General features: G+C 42.6%; 1 gene segment (V, D, J or C); it reads right to left on the bottom strand.

The window, feature by feature from the left end:
* Window positions 1-749: 749 nt before the first annotated feature.
* Window positions 750-20,467, bottom strand: LOC125450473 (immunoglobulin gamma-1 heavy chain-like). The segment is given in 9 exon segments: window positions 750-1,798; window positions 2,846-3,166; window positions 5,337-5,654; window positions 5,743-6,039; window positions 9,540-9,839; window positions 11,054-11,374; window positions 18,703-18,758; window positions 19,934-20,246; window positions 20,367-20,467. Coding segments are annotated over 9 exon segments (2,355 nt in total).
* Between the last annotated feature and the right edge of the window lie 2,712 nt (window positions 20,468-23,179).

Consider the following 23,179-nt stretch of genomic DNA (forward strand, 5'->3'; position numbering starts at 1 on the left):
CCAGGTTATAGTCCAACAGGTTTATCTGAAGACACATGCTTTCTGTGCCTCGCTCCTTTTTCAGATGTTAGTGAGTAATGTTATATCAGGCACCAAATTCATAAGTAAAAATCAAAGGGTCATACTACTGATAAGGATGTATTAAACAAACCTAAGATGCTGTTCGATATTTAATCAGTTTCTGCAGGCTTTAAAACACAATATTCTGATATCTTGGCACCAATAACACTCAACCAGCAAACAAGCAGGTTTATTGTGCAGAACTCTGGGATTATCCCCAGAGTCTGGATGACATCCTTTATAACTCCAAAAATGTCTTTCTTTTTGATTGTATGCAATGTTTTAATTGACCTAATATTATAACAGGCAGCGCGAAGTTAACTTGTAATATCAATTGTTGAATAGAACATCTGCTCAATAACACAAAGGTTTGTGGGTGGTGATGTGAAGGATGAAATGATTCTTAAAACCTACAGTTCATGGATCATTGTGATTTGATTTGGCATCTAGCACTCTTGTTTCTGGGTCAGGATATTGTGGATTCAGGTTTCACCACTCATCCTTGAGGTCATCAGTTAGGTTGGCACTCCAATGCAGACTGAGAAAGTGCTGCAAGTGTGGAAGGAGATACCTCCTGATGAACTAATAAACAATGGCCCCCACCTTAATGTACATGGCTGCATTGGAAGAGCTGGGTGGCTCTATTCAGTGTCTCAGCCAGTCAACATTTATCTCTCAAACAACAGCAAAAAGCAGGTGAACCGATCATTACCAAGGTTTTTACTGTTGGAACTTAGTGTGTGCAATTTGAAATTTGGGCTTCAAGAGAGACCAAAGCTGTGTACCACATATGAACACAATGATATTTAAAGTGTGAAGTGATCAGAGCAATTGGTCACATCAATGAGTCTACAATAAATCAAGGCCTATGGTGAGCAAATCAAAATGGGGTTGGGGTCTTTGTAAAGTAAAGATCCAAAGCTCCTTTTCTTCAGAACATTTTCCGTTCACCCCAGTTCATGTCCCAAGTCATCCATTTATGTTCTCCCTAACCACAGAAATGATCACTCAAAACAAAACATTGAAACTTTTCATGTCAGGTTTATTGAAATTTGATCAATACAATGACATACAATTAACATTCTGTGGGGTTTCACGTGTTTCGCAAATGATCAGGAACAGCACAAAGAAATGTTTCAAAAGACCTGAGGATCTCAGGCATCTGGAGAAAATGATGTTGTCTGACTTGGAGACTTCTTTTTCTCTCAAGTACTGAGCAATGTTGAATTTTGTTCATGTTGGAAGTGCATTGCTACCAGGAGAAAGGTTTCAAAGTGCTCACAAGTTTTCTGGTTGTGTTAACCACTCATTTACAGGGGTTATATAAATGGGTGATTATTTGAATCAGCAAGTTGTTATGAACAGGAGGTGAAGCTTTCAGTGAGAACAAGTGAGACATTAACCAGGTTGGGCTTGCTGTGAGATTTATTCATGCTTCTGAACACATTTGTTGTGACTGACTCGTGTCCCACCACACAGGAGTACGTGGTGCCGCTGTCCCACTCCTCTGCAGAGACGGTCAAGTGACTGCCTGAGTTCCAGCCTCCTCTGCTATCCTCAGTCACTGGCTGATGAATGAACCCTGTCTTCAGAAGGGTATCATTGGCCATCCAAGCCAGGTAGATATCTGCGGGAGAGAATCCAGTGACCAGGCAAACCAGGGTCGCAGTGTGAGCAGTCTCCATCTCAACCGGTGAAGGGGCCAGGAGGTAGAGTTGAGGGTGAGTCTTAACCTCAACTGCAAACAGATAAAACAGAGGTTAGGCTTCCTCTTTCTCTTGACCTGTAATTACCTGACACGTTTGTCTCTTGCACAAAACTAAACAACTTCTGTATCCCCAGCAACTCTGAGTTCAGAAACTAAAAGCATTTCTGTTCATGTTCAATTTTTCAGCAGCTTGTGCAAAGGTGGGGTCTTCAATCTTGTTGATTCTCTCACCATGGGTGAGGATCCCCCTTTCATAAATCATGTCCAAATCATTCATAGAGCTGGGCAGTTCTTCAAATTAATCAAAGTCCTTCAAATTATCAGTGATTTGAATGGAATAAGTGTAGAGAATCTCTTTTTCAGCAACAGATGAGTCAGAACAGACATTTCAGAGGAATCAGAAATGAACTCATGAGTTGCCAAATGAATTTGATCTGCTCCCCTGTTTCTGATGACTTGGGATGCAAAGTATGAAAGAGGGTGGAAGCAGATTTACTGGTAACTTTTACAGGGAATTGGACATAAAATTGAAAAATGGACAATAGTTTGGTTGCTGAGATGGAGTAGATCGGATGTGGGATAATTTGAATAGTTATTTCAAAGAGCTGGCAGTGACGTGACAGACAAAATGGCATCTTTTAAAATGGCCCAGTTTTCTGAGAAACACCAGAGAACCACCTCCTGATGTCAACAGGTAGGCTTCAGGCATTATTCTACTGGTGTTGCCTGCTCTTTCTCCTTTTCCTCTCCATGTGTCTGCTCATATTCAGCCTCCACCTCAGATTGACACACTCTGTTCCAATCCAGTGCTGGATTGATGGAATATTAAATGTTGAAAAACTGCTAATCCCTCTCTGACTATCCTGTCAGCTTGATCCCATTCCCTGGGAACCATGTATAATTCACACCAAGGTTGCTGAGGTCATTTGAGGCTTCATCTGGTCAGTTCCTCGACGGGGTTGACACACATCTCTGAGCTTGTCACATACTCTGACAGCCTGCGATAAGCTGCTTCACTCTCTGGCAATAAATCACTTCAGTTGCTAAGATCAGACACACATTTCCATCTACACGTACCTTGGGCTTTCCTAATGAACCTCTTCTCTGGCGTTGGCAAATTTTCATCCTCGACCAAACACATGTACTCTACGCCACTCTCCCATTCTGCAGCAGGGACCGTCAGTCTACTGAAGATTATCTCTTCATGTCCATTCTTCTTGGGACCCTGGGTCTTCACTCCATCTTGTCTCATGATTCCATCCACTTTCCAGGTTACCCTGACTCCCTGTAAATCATGGTGAAGTATCTCACACAGAATGGTTGCTGTTTTGTTCCTCCAGATCTCTTCAAAAGGAGGCTTGCTTAAGGTGACCAAGATTCCAGTGTCCAAACATTCATCTGGGAGGACAATGACAATTATTACTCCCTAACTCCCCAGTGGGATGTCAGTGTCACTTGCATGGCTGACAATTCATGCTCATCATTACACATAAAACTGATACCCTGCTGGGCTCTATCAAAGGCAGTAATTAGTCTTCAACATTGTTGTGTGCCTAGAAGTGACAAAAATCCCCCTTGTGCTATAGTTCGGGGGTCGTTTGAGCATAACGTGCACATCCTGTTCTGTACTTGCATGTCTGAGTCATGGGAGAAGAAATTGGATGGTTCACCAAACTCATCACACATTTTCCCCATTGCTACTGATTTCTAAACCATCAGTCATTTCTGTTATCCCACAGTTCAGCACATGTTCTGAACACTTTTCAAACACATTGCACCCAAAAGCCACAACTCTTCTCCCTGTAGGAAATTGCAATGTAACTCTTGAATGCATTGTAAAGGATAACTATTATTGCATCAGGATGACATCCTTAATGAGCTTTGAGAGTCTTTTCCCCTGACTGCATTCTTAGATGATATTCTGCACATGGTGCCTGTTGAGAATGTGGCTTTTATTCACTTGACAGAGCTTTGGTTTCTCTCCCTTGCTCACTTTTTAAGCATGATAAAAAAAACAATTCTATGCTAAATGTATTGACAAATTGAGATTGTTCATTCTGAAGACTTTCATATTCTGTGGTTTAATAAACACTGGGTACAGTCAGTAATTTGACTCGGGATTCAACATCCACATTAGTGATGAGAAAATGACCAAGTGTTGACATCTAACAATCCGGAATGTATGGTGATCTCTCAGCGTGTAAGCTCTCAGAGGTGGAGAATGCTCCTCATTGTTGTAAAATTCTGATGCTGCTGAGCGAACAATGTTCATTTTCATCTCCTCCTCAAAACAAAAAGAAATTTCGGAACTACTTTCTGAGTTTTGAACTATCGTGGACTTTGGCCAATACCTGGATGATGGGTACATCAGGAAGATGGCATCAGATTCGGGTACTCCAGCCAGAGCTACTCTCCTGCCCCAGATCCTTTTCTTTTCTTTCTTTCTTCCTTCCCTTTTCTGCAGCATTTTTTTCTTCCCAAACTTTTAATGTCTTAACATACCTGAGAGAATGGAGGAGGTGACTCCCAGACCAGAGGACATCACTGATGAATCCTGGAGGTATGTCTGTGAGCAGGCCAGCGTGGGAGCGAATGCGAGACCAGGCCAACATGGGAGGAAAGCCCTGGGCCGGAGGCTGTTGCCAGGAGGCGAGTCCCAGACCAGATGCTCGTGCAGGGGGTTGAGTCCCAGGGCGGGTCCTGGACTGGAGGCCAGCACCGGGGAGGCAAGGCCCTTGCACACTGGAAGCCAGGCTTGGATTTTTCAAGCCTTGTGTGATCTGGAGATTTACCTGGTGCACTCTGGAGTTGAGGTGCAGGCGCAGACTTGGTGAAAAGGACTGTAATTTGAGCACTTCTTAAAAACCTTTTTATTCTTATGCCAGACTTTTTGAGTAATTCAAGTTGTTTTTAAAATCTCTGTATTCCTGTGCTGAATTTTATGTTTTGTTCTTTCAATTATGGAACAAATACTCAAGTATCTTTATCTGTCACTGAGATGGACAAAAGCAGTAACATTGCAAACTTTTCACTGCACTCATTTGAATGCACATGACAGGAAAGCCAACTCTAATTCTAATCTGAATAGAATAGTTTGTCTTTCAATGATCAAAGGTTCTCAAAGTTTACTGGGCTGCACAGGACATGGCAGAATTCTTGTGTTCTCTCTCAGCAATTACACTGATGACCAACATCATTACAATGGAACAGCCTTTTATCAGATCAACATGATTGTGTTCACAAACTACCCATCAATGGACTCTATTTGTTGGTCACATTTATATTGCCTTCAGAGAAAGTGATGTCAAAGTTAGCCTTACACAGGAAACTTGCCATGCAGCGAGAACAAGAGGATCCACCATTCCCACCAGGAATAAGAAGGGTTCTGTTCCTGTCTCAAACTGGAAGAGCTCCTGACTTTGGTAACAAATATCTTCACCTCCATTGCCCTGTGGTAGGGAATGTGGAGTTCCACTCAGGCCCACAACTTTCTCTTCTTCAAACTGGTGTGAGAAGAGTTTCTATGGGGATAAATGACATTAATCTTGTCACCAGGCCCAGGACTTACCTTGGACATTCTTCACCTCCTTCCTGCTGGTAAAGTTGGACGGTGGATGAGACACTGCACAGGTGAAGACTGAACCTTTCCTCCACTCCTCTGTGCTCACGGTCAGGTAGTGCCTGACACTGAATGTCCCTGTCTGCTCCAGAGCAGTGAGGCCAGCATGGGTGTTGGAGGAGATCAGGCTGCTGTCCTTCTCCCAGGAGACCTGTATGAGGTCTGGGTAGAATCCAGTGATCACACACTCGAGTGTAACGTTGCTCTGATTCTTGGTCTCTTGGGCTGGTGGAGGCAGCAGTCTGACCTCGGGACTTTTTTGTGGAACTGGAACAATGGGAAAAACAAAGAAGGTGTTAACCTCTTACTATGAGCTTGGCAAAGTCAGGTATGTAATTTGTGATCTCTTGCTCACCTCTTAGGCTCCTTGTCCGCTTTGACACTGATGAGGAGGAAGGACCACTTTGAGCAGAACACACAAACTCCACCCCACTCTCCCACTCCTGTGCTGTGGTTTGGAGTTGGCTGATGATGACGTATTGGGTGCCTTCCTCTCTCTGAGCTGTAACCCCTTTACTTCTCTGCCTCCGATTTACCTTCCAGGTGATCTGTACCTGGCTGGGATCAGAACACACTGCTGTACACACCAGGGTGGCAGTCTTGTTGATCCAAAGCTCTTTGATTGAAGGATTTCGGAGAAAGACAGACACTTCTGGGAATGGGAAAGGAAAAACTTCAGAAGAATTGATATTTTCTGGTGTCAGCAGGTTTCAGACGTTTAGGGAAGGCTTTGCTATTTTTGAAGCAAAGAAACATGGCGACAAAAGTGGCCTTGAACTGGAATCTTTTTTAATCCAGAACATCTGGAGCAGATACTCGACCATTAGAAAATCCAAGGTTTATTTAAAACATGTTTTGCAGTTACTCGTTTGTAAATTTTGACCAAGAATGTACAATCAGTGCATTAAGAATGAGGCAGATCCATCTTAAAATCTGTTTCCCACGTCTGAGATCAAAACTTCACTGCAAGCCCTGCAATCAATTGTGGGCTGAGCAGATTTCGGACACAACAATATTAATAAATGCAATCTCTGATTTGCGAAATGGAGTGAGACAGAGATACAAGCTGCCCAGCAAAAAGAACAACTGTACAAATTCTTCTTCCTGTGTGTGATTGATTCCTGACATCGAACACACCAAATCAATGAGAAACCTATTTCTCTCACCCATGACACAGTTGCTGACTCCTCTCATTGTTCACATTGTTGGCTTATAATCCACTTGAGTGCAAACTCAAAGTTGGCAGTTCAAGGCAGTCCAGAGGGAGTACTGCACTGTCAAAGGCACTTTGGTTGAGAAATGAAAATGACGCACCTTGTGCTGTCTCAGGTGGAAGTACCAGATGACAGAACACTATTCTGAAGAAAAGCAGGAGAGCTATTGCTGATCTCCCAGCCAATTTTATCACTCACTCATAATCACAAGCAGCAGATTACTGAGTTATTCTGAGATTTTTTTAATGTGAACTTACTCTGTGCAGGTTGACTGCAACATTTCCTACATTACAAGAGAGGGAGGTGATGGCCGAGTGGTGTTATTGCTGGACTGTTAATCCAGAGACCCAGATAATGTCCCGGGTACCTGCGTTCGAATCCTACCATGGCAGATGGTGGAATTTGAATTTGATAAATATTCAATAAAGTCTAGCGATGACTGTGAATCCATTCTCAATTGTTGGAAACAAACATCTGGTTCACTAATGTCCTTTCGTGAAGGAAACTGCTATTCTTACCTGGTCTGGCCTACATGTGATTCCAGACCCACAGCAATGTGGTTGATTCTAAACTGCCCTCTGAGCAATTAGGAATGGGCAATACATGCTGCTTGGCCAGTCACACCCTCTTCCTGTGAATGAATAAAGAGCGACTACACTTTAAAATACCTAATTGGCTGTGAAGCACTTTAGGATGTCTTATCGTTATGGAAATGAGATATAAATGCAAATCTTTCTTTACTTTTCTTGCTCTCATTGGAGTCAGCACTGAAAGCTTCTGTTTTATGATTCCAATCCTAAAATTCCATTGCCTTGGCCTTCCCTCTCTCTGTAATCTTCTTCAACTCTACAATAATCTGGAAACTCTGTAAAATTTAGGTCTGTTGTAAATTCTATAAACCCTTTATTTGAACATTGATGGCCAGGTCCTAATCTCTGGGACTCATTCCCTAACCTTCAGTGACCTATTCTCGCTCTTTCTTACTCACTCTTCAAGACACAATTTTGGCCCGTATTGGCCAAGTTTTTGGTCACATCCTACATTCAGCATTTTTTGACTCAGTGCCAATTCCTCTCTGGTTTTCCACCATCTGGGATTTATTTTTGTCATATTTGAGTAGCTCTATAAATGCAAGATGTTATTCATAATCCTGCCTGCCAAGGAAGTTGGTTCATTTTTGTATTGGGAGAGCAACCCCATGTATCACAGGAAGTAACAAAAGCCCTCTCTTGTTGCAGGTTGGAGATCATTTATACAGAACATGATCCTCACACAATCCAAATTTGTTCAGGAAATATTAGACTTGAGGGTAATCACGCATTGATTTGATCACATGTTCTTCTTTATACTTGTCTCTCAAAGAATTATCATTACTTCAGATATTCTGCAGCGACCTGTGTGCGCTGCACATGGTCAATGTCCAAACACATTCACTGTGCAAACCGTAACTATGGTGTCTGCTTTGATCCACGCTGATTGCTCTCTGTCTATATCACATTGAGTTAATACTTGAAAAGAGAAATGATTACTATGTCTGTGTCCTAATCAAAACATTTATGAACACAAAGTACCAAATCTTCCAATGCAGTTTGAGCTGATGTTCAGAGTAGTGACAGGAACACATGTGGTATTAACTTCATATGTTCCATTTCTGTCACCTGCCTGTCAGACAAGATGTTGAGCATTTTCCTCCAAGATTAGTAATGAACATTATATTAATGACCAATTCTTAATGTTTGCTCCCTGACAATCAAACCTCACAGAATCAGAAGTATTCCCCTTATCATTGTAAAATGGTGGAATCACAGGATAAGGGACATTTCATTCCATTCACCTTCGTAGAGAAGTTAAATAGAAAAGTTTTGTCAATTTGAAGTCCTTGTCAATATTGAGTACAGTTCATTGACTATTGTCAATATGCAGGATTGAAGGGATCGTCTCTCATTTTCCTGACCTGTGTTTACACCCAAAACCTACCAGATCCTCCAGGGCCCCAGGTAAGTCCTTATGTCCTGAATCACAAACTTGCCTCAGGACCAACATCACTGAAGAAAGAGGCCAAGCTCCTATTTTATTGGATCAAGGTGACTGTCCCTCTGGATGACAAATAGTCTTCAAATTCTTGTCAACCTGAGTCAGAGCCAAGAGGCGGGGGTCAAACCGTGGGATCAGGACCTTGCAACCAAACCCGGTACAGGTCACCAAGAAGTGACTACTTAGATAAGTCGATTGGCTAGGAAACACTAAGTGCAACCTGTCAGAGACTTGTAATGAAATTCAATGGCCAGTTCCATTCACAATGAACTCACAACTTTATTTTACACATTTGATTGGCACAGTTATATTGGTGCTTTTCACCATTTTTGAGGGTCACATTAAGGTTAGTATGGTAGAGCAGGACTGGCGGAGACTCAGAACAAGAGCGAGGAGGACAAGTGTGAGGAGTACATCCACCTGGAATTGGAAGAGATACAAATTTAAATGTTATACATTTTTAGCTCTCCTGCCTCTGTCAGGGACTGGCTCCCTCAGGAGATGGTTGAAGCACATCATGGTAATTCATTCAAATTCAGCATTCGAAAGATTTATTTAATAAAACAGCACTTGGATGGCAGTGGGAGGAAACCGAAGGTGATTTGAACTGCGAATGTTTTCAGAAGACCATTTGACATCTCGCCCCATTTTCATTTCTATTGCAGTCACATCAAGTAAAATTGAATGAGGGGTTAAATAGCCTCAGTGCTTTACGTTATAATAGTTCAGTTAGATGTGGTTTTAATATCAAAACAGAAAATACTAAATGTCCCCCCCCACTCCACCACCGTTCCTACAATCAATGTCAGTGATTCAAAAATTGTGAGCAAGTGCTCGCACATTCGGTTATTAGAAGATTGAATTTCTGACAGGGTATCCTTACTCCCTCTCAGAGTCTACTTACCCTCCCGATACTTCATGTTGACCCTGGTATTGAAGCTGGTCGGCTCATGGGACACTGCACAAGTGAATTCATCCCCGTTCTTCCAATCCGCCACCTGTACAGTCAGGTAAGAGGCTGTTTCAAATGTACAACCTTTTGCCTTTTTGGAGGGGAGTTTGGCACCCCATTGGAGCACTCCGGCTTTAAACCAGGAAACCTGGACAATGTCAGGATAGAATCCAGATAGTATGCACCCCAGGGCAGCAGTAGTTTGATTGTAGACCATCTCCCAAGATGGAACAACAGAGAAGACATGGGGAGCTGTGGAACGTTGCAATATTTCAGATTACATGGAACAGAAAAGATGCACACATTTCCCCTAACATCTAAAGAAACCACCACAATGCCAGTGCCTTCCATATTGACCTTGATTTGCCTGGGAATAATGAGCCTGAAGAGAATGATCTTGCATGTCCAAGTGAGCTGTGATCAGGGGTGTAAGCGTCATTCCTACAGATTGCAGAGTGCAGCATCACATTTTACTGGGATCTGGAGCAAAGGCAGGTCACTGGAAGTTGAGGTGGAGATTAGCCATGATCTAATAAAATAATGGCGCAGTCTCACAGAGAGCTGACTGGCCTCCCCTTGTTCATATGCCATTGCTCAGCAGCTCCTTCAATGCCATATTCATGTTATCCTCTGTCCCTTCAGTTCAAGAGTGTCTGGAAATCAATGAATCTCTGTCTTGCTTCTACACTGCTTGATTTTGAGTGTGTGTGTCAAAGTAGATAAGCAGCCAGTAAAAGATTGAGTTAATGGTTTCCATTTGCAGGAAGTTCAGTCTTGATAAATGACACAATAAAACCAGACAGGCATGAGGATGTTTTTCTTTGCAAACACAGCAATTTGTTTGAATCTGGAATGCACTCCCTTTGAGAGGCTGGTGAAACAGATTCGAGTATATTCTCCAAAAGAGAATTGGATTCTTGCTTAGAATACAAAATGTTTGCAGGATCATGGACAAAGGGCTGAGGAGTGGAACAATTTTGCATCTTTGATAATGCTGGCACACACCTGATGGGTTAAATAGCCTCCTTTCCTGTAAGCTCTTATAAATTGATGATGTGCTAAAGGGTGAGGGGTGGGGCCTCTGTTATTGGAGCTGGATCAGAAACGGTACAGAGATTATGGCATTTCTTTCCTGTGTGGTGAACCTCAACAACCCCCCAGCAGCGCACTGCCCACCCCCTCCCGCCACAATTTTCAGTTGCACTGACTCCAGCAGAACTAAATGTTGGAATTGTGGCATCACAGGCAACAACGTTGTTGCCCTGCTTTAGCCTGTTTTGCACAATTTCATGATGGTTATTTAGCTCCTGGCAGACTGCCAACAAGCAAGGATACAGCATCTGGAGACAAGAATTAATTTGTGGTGTTTTGGGCAGAAACCTCCCTCACTTGTTGCTGAAGATTCTTTTCTAACCATATCCCCCAATCCTGTAGAGTTAAGAATGGTAAGTAAGCTCTTTACTAACATTGAGGCTGAGGCTTTGTGGTCTCAGCTTCCACCATTTCATTTGCCTTGTAGCCCGCCTTGCAGTGGTAGACCTTGCCCGCATTCCAATCCGACGCAGAGACACTGAGCACACTGCTCATCGTGTACTTCATATTTTGCCCCAAGACTGTGGGATACTTATTGAATCCAGTTGTGATCTCTCTATTGTCACTGGACCATGTCTGTTGGATGCTCCTGGGCTGGAAATCCTTGACTAGACAGTGGAGGCTGATCTGATCTTGATTGGAGCTTGTGTCACAGGAAGTACTGGAAACATAAACTGAAGGTTTGGTCTGGGCATCTGAAACGTAAATAGACAAAACCAATATATAAATTCATGGCAAATTGGAGAGTTTGGGTTAAAGCTACAAGCAGCTGTTTCTGAAAACAATTACACTGTCAGACACAGAGTTTACACATGTATATATCATCTGTGACTCAGTTGGGTCTCACTCTCACGTCAAATTCAGAAGGTGATGGGTTCAAACTCATTTCAGAATTGAGCACATACTAAGGGAGTGTCCCACCGTCTTCCATATCAGAAATTAACTGAGAGCACAAATTAAGTAATGAATAAATTAATTTATTACAAAACTGACAGGATCAAATGGTAATTTATATAAATGGCAGAATTTGACTCAAAAATTATGATAAGAGCAAGACTTGTTTCGAGGTGAGAGTAATTGAGATATTAAAATACCACAGAACATAAACAAGTGACATTTCCAATCTGCAGAAAAATGGGAATACTAGCAAGAAAGGGATCAGGACCCATAGAAATATATCATCCAAGAGGCTGTGAGTTCAAATCTTACCCTGGTGAATTGAAATGGTTATGGCTGTTGATTTGCATGGAGTGGCACCAGAACACACACTCTGGAGAAAGTGGCAGATTAATACAAACCCTCAAGGTACTTTGCAGAGGGAAATCTGTCATCTTATTTCAGTGTCCCTTGACATCAAGTGCGACTCAAAATCTATGAAATTCTGTCTTGAGTTAATGACTGAGCTTCCATGCTCCAAGACTTTGGGAGTGTGTGTGAAATCAAACAACTGGTAAAAGCCAATGAATAGTTGGTGATTGTCAGTGGAAAGGGGGAGCTGGTGCAGGCTGGGGAGGTAAATAAAGAAATTATTGTTGAAGTTACCTTGACAAAATATTGGACAACTGCAAAATGGAGGTCAACACAGACAGTTCATCTATCAGGCTGGAATCTTGTATTATTCAAAGGAACAGCAGGTATACACTTATCCCACAGACTTGAGTAGACTGGAATATTGTGCGGGTGTGAAGGCACTGTACCATCTGGTTCAATCAGTTTGAACGTGGTTGATTATCTCATGATCTTATTGTTGTTTTTCTCGATATTAGATACTGTGTTCCCTACATTCCACTGATCACAACACTTCAAATGTATTTCATTAGCTGCCAAAAGTTTTCCCAAAGGCAAGATATAAATTCAGGCATTTTGAAAAAAACAGTGAAACTAAATCGATTAGCTGTACGTCTCAGAAATTGGGGTGTGAGCACTTGACAAAGTTTTAATTCTATTTCTCTCTGCACTGACTTTGATGGAGCAGCTGATCTTTTCCAGTGTAGGTGACAGGATCGTATCAGTCAATATCATTTACAGGTGACGGTCTTTCACATCCTGGAGCCAGTGGGCCAGAAGTATAATTCATAATTCAATAATAATTCAGAATTCATAATTCAAACAGTGTTGGGAAATGGTGGTCAGGGCATGGATCTGGGGATAACTTTGATAAACTCCTGAGGCTGTCAGCATTGTGCTGAAATACAGTAGTAATGAGGAGAATGATGAGTGTCACTATATCGTTAGAGAGCTGGAATTTATGAAATGGTATTCAGGGTGAACCTAGCCTGGAGTGATTCTGGTGAGTGTGATTCTCAGCCCAGGTTACAGTCCACCCTGGTCTCTTTCCTACTGTACTCAATGGGATTGAAAATCTGGGCAGCTGTGAAACAAATGGGTGATTCAATGTAACCTGATGTGTTCTGCAGCCAAGACCACGTTCACCCTCTGTGTGTAATTGGTGAAACCTCATTTCATGTCTGTGTGTAATTCTGAATTGTCCAACAGAGCTAAAGGATACTGTGGTCCATGAGAACTCAAGGTCCAACAGATTCAGAATGGCTCAGAGTTTTAAGAAGAGAAGTGCGGGGTAAGATGAAGCAGATTGATGTTCTTTCCTTTGGAAGAGTTGAGCAGTATAATGTTTTGGCACTGGTGTACAACAGACAATGGCTGTTCACTCATCAGTGCCTCAATGGTTGCAGTTTCACTTCAAAACCAGAAGGTTGGGGGTTTAAGCAGATTCGTGAGCACAGCGTCGAGGTTGATATAACTAAGAGAGAGCTACACTGTTGGGGGCAGGTGCGGCTGGGCTTTTAGATCAGACATTAAATTGATTTCTGAGTATACCATACAGTATTTATCTCCAGCCAACATCATTAAAAGCCATTGCCCGGTCAGTATCTTATTATTCATGAGTCCTGGTTTGCACAAAATGCCTTCACAAAACTGACAGCACTTCAGATATACTCAAAACCGCAACATCCCAAATTCATGGAACGTGCTAGAAAATACAAGTTATTTACTTTCCAACTACTTCAAGCATATCACAAAGAGTATTGGCTAATACAATAAAGATGTTTTGGTATCTAGACAGAATATGCAGCATAGAATGTGTCCTTTTGGCTGATCAGTCCATGCGTGTTCATACTCTGCTCAAGCCTCCTTTTATTCCATTTATTCCTGGGCTCAGTACTCACTATCGGAGCCAGTATTTATTACTTATCCCTAACTGCCTTGGAGGAAGTGATGGTGAGACATTTTCTTGAACCCATACTGACCATTTAGTGTACAGACACCCACGCGTGCCAGTGACGGTAAATGTCCAACAACATAGATCCAGGTAGAGATGGGGAACGTGAACATGGAGAGGTTTCAAAGCACTTACAGCCCTTGTCCTTCGAGATAGTGGTGGTTGTGGGTTTGGAAGAGACTGTTGAAGGTGCCTTCGTGATTTATTGCAGTGCATCGTCTAGGTAGTGCACACAAAGGGTCAGTGCTGGAGGGAGCAGATATTGAAGGGGTTAAAAGGATCCTCATCTACCCCATCATAATCATCCATTCCCTTCCCCCTCATGGGCTTGTCTTGCTTACCTGTAAAATCCATCTCTACTCTTCACTTCAACCATTCCGTACTTTAACAATTTCACATTCTCACCACTCTTCGGCTAAAGAAGCTCCAGGTTGTGGCCTTGCTCGCTGAGCTGGCTTGTTTTTGTTCAGCTGTTTCATCGCCATGCAAGGTGACATCAGACGTGGTGCCTCCGATAAAGTGATGTTATACTCCGCTTGGAATTTATACTGTCCGGTTTGTTATGGTGAGCCCAGTCAGTTCCAGTTTTCATCTGTGTGGACTTACATATGGGTCCAGTTCGATATGTTTGTTGATTGAAGAAAGGGTAGAGAACGATGCCTCTAGGAATTCCCGTATGTGTCTATGTTTGGCTTGGGCTCTGATGGTTACCTTGTCCCAGTTAAACTGATGGCCTTCATTGTCTGAATGGATTGATATGAAGGAGACGTGCCATTTTACTGCCAGCTGATTTTCATGAACAGCAAAACGGCACAACAAACTCTCCTTAATCCATTCAGGCAATGAAGGCCATCAGTTTAACTGGGACAAGGTAACCATAGTAGCCCAAGCCAAACATAGACATGCACAGGAATTCCTGGAGGCATGATTCTCCAACCATACTTTAATCAACAAACATATCGAAATGGTCCTCATATACAAACTCATACAGATCAAAACCATAAATGACACTACTCACCATAACGGACTGAACAGTATAAATTCCAAGCAGAGCAGAATCACATTGCTTCATCGGAGGCACCACGTCTGATGTCACTTCGAATGGTGATGAAACGGCTGAACAAAAACAAGCCAGCTCAGCGAGCAAGACAACAACCTCCATACCCCTTAATGTCATCAGTCTCCAGAACTGCATTGATTTCTGTCTTGAACCTGATGAATGATTGTACTTCCACAGCCCTATGGGTAGAGAATTCCACAAGATTTACTCCCCTCAGAAAGGAGAAATTCCTCCTCATCTCAGTTGTAAATGACCAGACTCTGGTCCTAATATTATTGGTCCCCTGGTTCAAGATTCACCAGCCAAGGGAACTGTCCTATTTACATCCACCCTGTCAGCCTCTAGGAATTTTGTCAGTTCATTAAGATCACCTCACATGCTTAAAACTCCAGAGGATGCAGACCCAGTTTCATCAATCCCTCTTCATGAGACAACCCTGCCATCCCAGGGATTAGTCTGGTAAACAATCTTTGCACTGCCCCCATGGCAAACGTATCTTTCCTCGATAAGGGGACCAGAACTGTGTACAGTGCTCCGGGCATGGTCTTACGAAGGCCAGAGACAACTGCAGCAAGACATCTTTACAGTCATACTCAAATCCCTTTGAAATTAATGCCAACATACCGTTTCCTTTCTTAGCTATACCCAACCGCTAGGTTTGAGTGACTCATGGACAAGGGCACCCAGATCTCTTTGGACACTTGCACCTCCAAATCACACCTCCTGTTTTTTTTAAATCAAAGTGAATAACTTCAGACTCCTCTCTTCTATCAGCCCAGTTCTAGCCTATTTACAAAGCCAGTCCAAATCTTACTGAAGTCTGTTTGCACCCGCCTCACAAATCATGCTCCCAGCCAGTTTGATGTCATCAGAAAATATGCAGATATTCACATTGGTTCACACATCTACATCATTTATATGGATTGCAAGCAGTTGTGGAACTAGCATTGACCCTTTTATCACCCCAGTAGTAACAGCCATCCTGAGAATGATCCATTTATTCCAACTCCCTGCCTCTGCCCAGTGACCGATTCTCTAATCATACTTGTATATTTCCCCCAAATCTAATCTATTATCTCCAGTGTGGGAACTTCTCACATGTCTTCTGAAAATCCAGAAGCTACATGCATTGGTCCCACTCTGTCCATGCGACAAGTACCAGTGTATGGTAACTCTTTGGTGAGACTAATCACACAATCTCACCACCCTGATACTGCCAGAGGGCTGTCAAATGTTTTCCTTTCAATATCAATACTATTTCATTTTGATTTTGAATCTGATCCTCCTGTCCCTTCGGGCAGAATATAACAGATCACAAGAATGCCCTGGGTAAATGATGTTGCCATAAATTTTACCCTGAATTATTCTCTCTCAAAATTTCCTCAGACATGCCATCGGGCTGACTGGACTGTAATATGTCAGTAATATTCCTGCTTTTAATTCCCTCCCTTATATCCTCCAGCCACTTTCTCAATGTCATTCAGAATTTTAAATACCCTTTCCCATCACTGATGTAATCAAATTACAAGCTTCTAGATCCTCAATAGTTGAAGTAGAGAGATTTGAAATGTCTTTCAATGTTAACAGGAGCTCACGCCGTACGCTGTAATGGCCCTCATCCAGTATATTACAGTCCGATATCAACATCCTTCTGCAGACATCATCCCCTCACACTGAACTGATCCTTTCAACATCTTTCAAAATGTTCCAGCTTTAACCCCATTGATGGGTGGTGGGACTGTCGACTGGAATTGTGGGACACAGAGGGTGAGAAAGTTGAAAGATAAAGTCTGATGACTGAAATCAGGGGAAGAGAAGGAGAGACCAAAGAAAAAAGAAAGAACTGACAAAAAACGAAGAAAAGATAGTGGAAGACAAAAGGAAAGATGAGAAAGGAAGGAGAGTGCACCCAGTGAGCAAATTCAGACAAGAGGCTGAACAAGAACAACTGCAGATACACATCTAGAATCACCCAACTACAAGAAATATTTGTCCAGTGTTTTATGTCTTCCTGGTGAGGAAGAATGAGAATTGGAATCACACAGACTGAGGTGTGACACTCCAGTAAAATTGACTCCGAGCTCACTCAGTGTTTGTGATCAGGGATGTTCCCACCACACAGTCCATGTTACAATCAAACACTGCAGCCAAGAAACTGTTCACAGTGGGCGAAGGAAACCTGAGGTGATTGCCACCCTGTTCCACACTGTGCCCAGCATTCAATTCCGGATCAGTCCCTGGAATTCAGGCTCAGGCAGTGGGCAGGACGAGTGGCAGGTCCGAGAACTGCCTGTTTTGTCTCACTCACTGGGAGGAATTTCTAAGCCAGTGATCCCAGGGAGATAGAGGAGGTGCAATGAATGTTTACTGTGTGCTTCTTGTAAAAATAATCTTTTTTGCTAAAAAATGTCAACATGTCCTCAGGAGGACATGTTGAAATCGTCATTGTCCTTCCTGTTTATTTTGTTAATGATGTTATTAAAACAAATCTATTTCAAATAAATGTGAAAAAACTCATCTTAAAAAGCACACGGCAGAATATTATAGTTCTCATGAATAATCAGAGAATCAGGTTCCTTCACAAAACTCTCCATCCCATCCAGGAAGCTTGTGAAATGTCAATTGATATCAAATGGATCATAACCCTGCCACTGAGAAAGGATCGTGCCCTTCCTTTCCAATATGTCTAACTTATATTTCAGGGATCAGACCAACTAAAAGAGCACAGTGGTCAGAGCTGGCTGAATATTAAACCTTGTTCCACTAACCCTGTAACAATAAATCATATTCCTGCCCTACGGAATTCCACTCATGGTGAGATTTATGCATCGACCAGTTCATTTATTAGTCTGAAGTACCTTTGTTGAATGCTTTAATCCAATAATTGTAAATATAGAAACAGTGAACCAAAACATCTAATATCAACAAAAAAAAAATTGATCCCATGCTGTTATTGCACAAGAATGATTTCAACCAAACAGAAACTCTTGCAGTTCTCAACCCTTCAATGTGGGTCCAGTTAGAGATGAGATTTCAGAGTGAGAGATGGCTTGAAGTCTCACAGATAATTGAACAATTAATATCAAAACACGCATGTCAATGAGACTCAACTTTATTCCACACATAGCCAGCTTTCTGTCTTCCAGTGAATTCTCTGGACATATGCTGTAAACATGTTGGGCTGAGTTACTTTAAATATAAAGTAATCCCTGTGTCTCACTCTGTCCAAATCATTTCTGTTTGTTTGCAAAATTATCAAGTAAAATCTGGAACCTATTATTCTTAAAACTGTTCAACAAGGTATGAACTACATTAGCAGAAAATGTAAACAACTATGACACCAATGACTGAATCACAAAACAATTGAATCATATATTTTAACTCCAATTATAACAAAATCCTTCAAGTATCCTAAAGTCCAAAATCATCAAACCTGCCCAACACAAGTATCCTGAATAATGTAAACTGGACCAAGCTGAACATATCAAACAGATCCTGGAATCCTGGATTTTCTGGGGTTTAATATGAACAATTGAGAAGAAATCTCATCTCAGATTTCACTTCCAGTTACTGGGTTTATTCTTGACTCAATAGAAATTCACCACTCTAGGATGGAATCATGTAACTGTCTGAAATATCTCACTGATTTTACTGAATTATCAAAAACACAAATTAAATACAATGTACAGTAGAAAAGAGTAGAATTGAGAAGGTTGTCTTACCTGAAGTCACTTCCAGAAAGGTTCCGCTGCCCCAGTAGTCCAGCACTGTGCTCTGTCTCTTTATTCACCCAATACAATAACTGACCCTGAGCACCGTATATAATAATCCCCAGGGAATGTAAATATAGACTGTGTTGGCACCTGGAGCAGCAACTTCCTGTATTTTCATTTGAAATTCCATCTTAATCCTGTCCCAAATGTATCCAATAATGTTTTCACATTTTTCCTGTTTGTTGACACCAGATCCTGCAGGTTACCCAGAAACAGAATTGCCTCCTTTTTGCCTTTTATTCTCCCAGAAATCAACATTTTCCCTGACAATCTGAGCCAGTGTCTAGATATTTCACTCTGGGAAACAGGAATGGGAAATCCATGGATATACATGGTCATTAGGAACGGGGCTGTTTATGTCAAGCTTTGTGCTGCTGTGGTGCTGTATCCATCACAATGCTTCATCCGAGATCAGAAACAACAGCTGTAGGATCCAGCCTGAAATCAAACATCCCAGACAAACAGCTGGCTACTTCATGAACTCCCCGCTCTGTATCTGTGTGTCTCCCACACACCAGGAGTCAATGCTGGGGTTTTCAGTACTGTGCAGGAAGATGAGACAAGTCCACAAAAACTTTTATTTTTTCATCATTGTTCTTCTGTTCATCACTGCTCTTTTCATCTTTCAAGTAATAGCTTCATGGCAAGTTCTTCCTACATCCAGGTTATTGAATCGGAATCTGATTTATATCCACTGCTCTGGAGCTGAAGGCCAGTGAGAGCACCCAGTGAGTGCAGTTTTAATTGTTTTCCTGTGCTCGGTTTTTGAATGGAGAGGGTTCCCATTTCTCTCACTGTGACCCAGCCGTATACACACCGCGATGGAGAGCTCTACATGAATCTCCTCCACTTTCCCTGTCACGAAATACAGTCACTTCACATTTAAACTGATCGCACTGACGCTGCTCCAAGTGAGCAATGCTGCTCTGAGCCTCCCTGCCCGGGGATGCCCTCTCCTGTTTCAGTCCAGAGAAATCTTTGTTCACGTCCCGACATCCTCTTCCCATCGTGTCGCCAGCGGCAGGAATCCTCTGTGAATAATCACATTTCCCTATTCACTGGAAAGCCAGGAAGGGAATGAAGCTTTGCTGATAGCTGGGGCTGCGTGATCATTTCTTCCCTTTCACTGATTCCCCTGACGATATTCGCTCAGTGAGATTTTGTGCCAGTCCAGCCTCACATCCTCTCACTGTGTCTCGCACAGTAATAGATGGCAGTGTCGTCCATTCTCAGTTCGCTGATGGTCAGGTAGGCGACTGTGGTGGAGCCTCTTGAAGGGACGAATCTGCCTTGAATTCCAGGCGCGTAATCACTCCTGCCACCCTGCTTGTAATTGAGTAACCATTCCAGGCCTTTCCCGGGGACCTGTCTTACCCAGTGCATCCAGTAGCCATCCAGGCTGAACCCACTCACTGTACAGGTCAGTCTGTGAGACTCCCCCGGCTTTTTCACAACTGACTCGGGCTGGTTCAGCACGATCTCAGACCGGACACCTGTGAATAAAAGAGAAACAGAAGAGAGCTCACTTTAATAAACCAGTCAGATAAACAGAGTCACAGAATGTGGGAAGAAGCGGCCTCACTGTGCGGGGAGAAAGCCTCGGGAGCTCTCACCTGTCAGACAGAGCAGGAGGACGCAGAGATAAGGAAGAATCCCCATCGCTGTGTGGAAGCAGAGGCAGAGTCAGACACTCCAGAAATCCAGCTACTTCAGGGCGCCTTTATCTGGAGCTGGAGTCAGTGCTGTTTAAATAGGGGAGTGAAGTGAGCGAGGGTCCCACAAGTTCAACAGCAGCTCCACCCACTGAAACCAGAAACACAGTTTCCTGTCCCCGCCTCCAGCACAGATTTCAATTCTCTGCCAGTTAGAAATTTATGCAACAGGTGATCAGCAGCAATAATCAGATTAAAGATCCTGCCACAGTTTGTCCTGTTTCTTTATTTCAAAAATAAAGTGCTTGTGAACAGCAAAGAAACTGAGAGATTCCAGTCAGTGTGCAGATATCTCCATGAGAGAGAGAGAGAGAGAGAGAGAGAGAGAGAGAGAGAGAGAGAGAGAGAGAGAGAGAGAGAGAGAGAGAGAGTGAAAGATGACAGGCGACAGAAAGAGACACCAGTTGGTGTGCAGATATCTCCTTCAAGAAACTTGGCACCATCCAGGACAAAGCAGCTGGGTTGTGTGGCCCCTATCCAGTACCATCAATATTCAACACCTCTACAGTGGTAGCAGTATGAACAACCTACACGGTGGAATGCAGCAACTCACCAAAGCTCATTCATCAGCCCCTTCCAAACCCACAACCTCTACCGGACTGAAGGACAGGGGCAGCTTGTGTATGGGATCACCACCACGTGCAGGTTCTCCGACAACACACCATCCTGACTTGGAACGACATCGCTGTTCCTTCATCATTACTGAGTCAAAATACTGGAATTGTCTCCCTGACAGCTGCAGCTACATGTCCCCCCCAACCCCGCCACCAACCCCCGAAGCAGTTTAAAAAGGTAGATCACCCCAGTTTCTCAAGGGCATTTACAGATGAAAAATAGCCCAACCGCTCATGTCCACATTCTGTGACCAAGCAGTAAAATATGGAATAATCATCACAAAGTGTCTTTCCTGGGGTTGAAGCAAGAAGTGTTACGTTTCTGGGCATTGGGAAAGACATCATTCCCCATGACATTAAAATAATGCTTTTTTGATATCAGTTTGAGAGGGGCAGGTGGATAGATGCTGAGCTTTCAGGAACAGAACACAGACACTACTATAGCAGTGGGGAATTTGGACACTGACAGCTGCTTAGCCAGACAGACAGGCCAGTGATATAGGAAATACAATTCTGGGCACTCTACCCCAGGAAGAAGGTGGACATCACAGAAAAGGATCAGAGGAGGGTGAACAGAAATGAAGGACTTCAGTTATGATGCAGTTGGAAATGTTTGGACAATGCTTTGAAATCTCCTTCAACCTCTCCCTCTCTTCCTCCTCCTTTAAAATTCGCTGTAGAACACAACTCTTTGGTCAAACCTTTGGCCATCTGTCTGATATCTCCAATTGAGGCCTTGTGTCAAATTACATTTCATATCCCTCCCATGAAATGCCTTGGAATGGTTTTCAATACTGAACGTGTCATATAAATACAAGTTGCCAAGATGGTTACGATCTAACCATTTAGCTGGTGAGAAGTTTCAGGACAGATTGAGATGAAGTATTTTCTCGGGTGAGTGGGTCAGTGACATGTGGACATAGGAAGCTTGTTATGAAAGCAGACAGAATAGTAAAGATTGGGTGGATATTAGAATCAGGCGAAGGACACCGAGTCATTGATAAAGTAAAAGAAATCCAAAAAAGATTGGAAATGAGGAACAAACAGAATGATATTGCAAAAGCCAGAGAAGAATGTAAGAAGGAACAAATTAATGAGAGTAAACATGGGTTCCCAAGAGACAGAAACAGAGGAAATCCCAACAGGGAACGAGGAATGGGCAGAGATATTAAAGAAGACCCCAAAACATTCCTGAAGGAGGAGAGGATCAAGGATCTGGGTGAAATTGAGGAACTGTGGGACATTCTGCAGAATGAAGTCGTACTGGAGAGAATAGTGTGACAGCATCAGAATCTATGATTGGGGATGTAGTGACAGTATATTGTCACTGAATCTGAATCTGAAAGGGAATCTATGGCAGGTTTGGATCATAATGAAGGAGAAAGGACAATGGCAAAATGCCAATCGACACTAGTCCGTTCCCAGTAACAGGAGAATTTGCACCATAACAATACCACAAAGTGTATCAGTAAATATCCTGCAGCAGTCACACCAACAGATGCCTGAACAATTTACTGACACCAGTAACACAGTCTAAAGTATTAATACTGTACCTGCATCAGGAACAGCACCGAGTTTCCCTGTATATACCATCACCAGATGTATTCGTACTGAGCCTGCATCAGTAACCGGACTGAATGTCATTGTGTCACCCTCACCAGGAACGCTTTCTGAACTATTAGTAAACAGCAGGAAAAAAAAAATCAATCTCTCTATCTATATCCTTATCCTGTGCTTTCTATGTATTTATTAATAGGAATGCATATACATTATATTGCTATATGTTTATTTTTACATCGATAAATATATTCAAAATATATGTGGCTCCTTAAAGTTAATTATGAAGTTGAACATTTGCAGTTTCAGCTCTCCAGGTGAATGGCCTGTACTTGATTCTGATAATGCAGAGTTAAGCAGTGAATGAGACCGGGGCGATCATCCACATTTTACTGATCACCCCCTCCCCCTGTACCCAACAATCCCAGCTCCAGCCCAAAAACCCACCCAACACAGGTCAGTGGGTTGCACACAGAACCAGTCCACTGCTACACTCGAGATAAACAGCGGAAATGTTTTTTTAGACTGAGTCCTTATCAGCAA

This window comes from Stegostoma tigrinum, chromosome 43 (genome assembly GCF_030684315.1).
Source record: "Stegostoma tigrinum isolate sSteTig4 chromosome 43, sSteTig4.hap1, whole genome shotgun sequence".
NCBI classification, from domain to species: domain Eukaryota; kingdom Metazoa; phylum Chordata; class Chondrichthyes; order Orectolobiformes; family Stegostomatidae; genus Stegostoma; species Stegostoma tigrinum.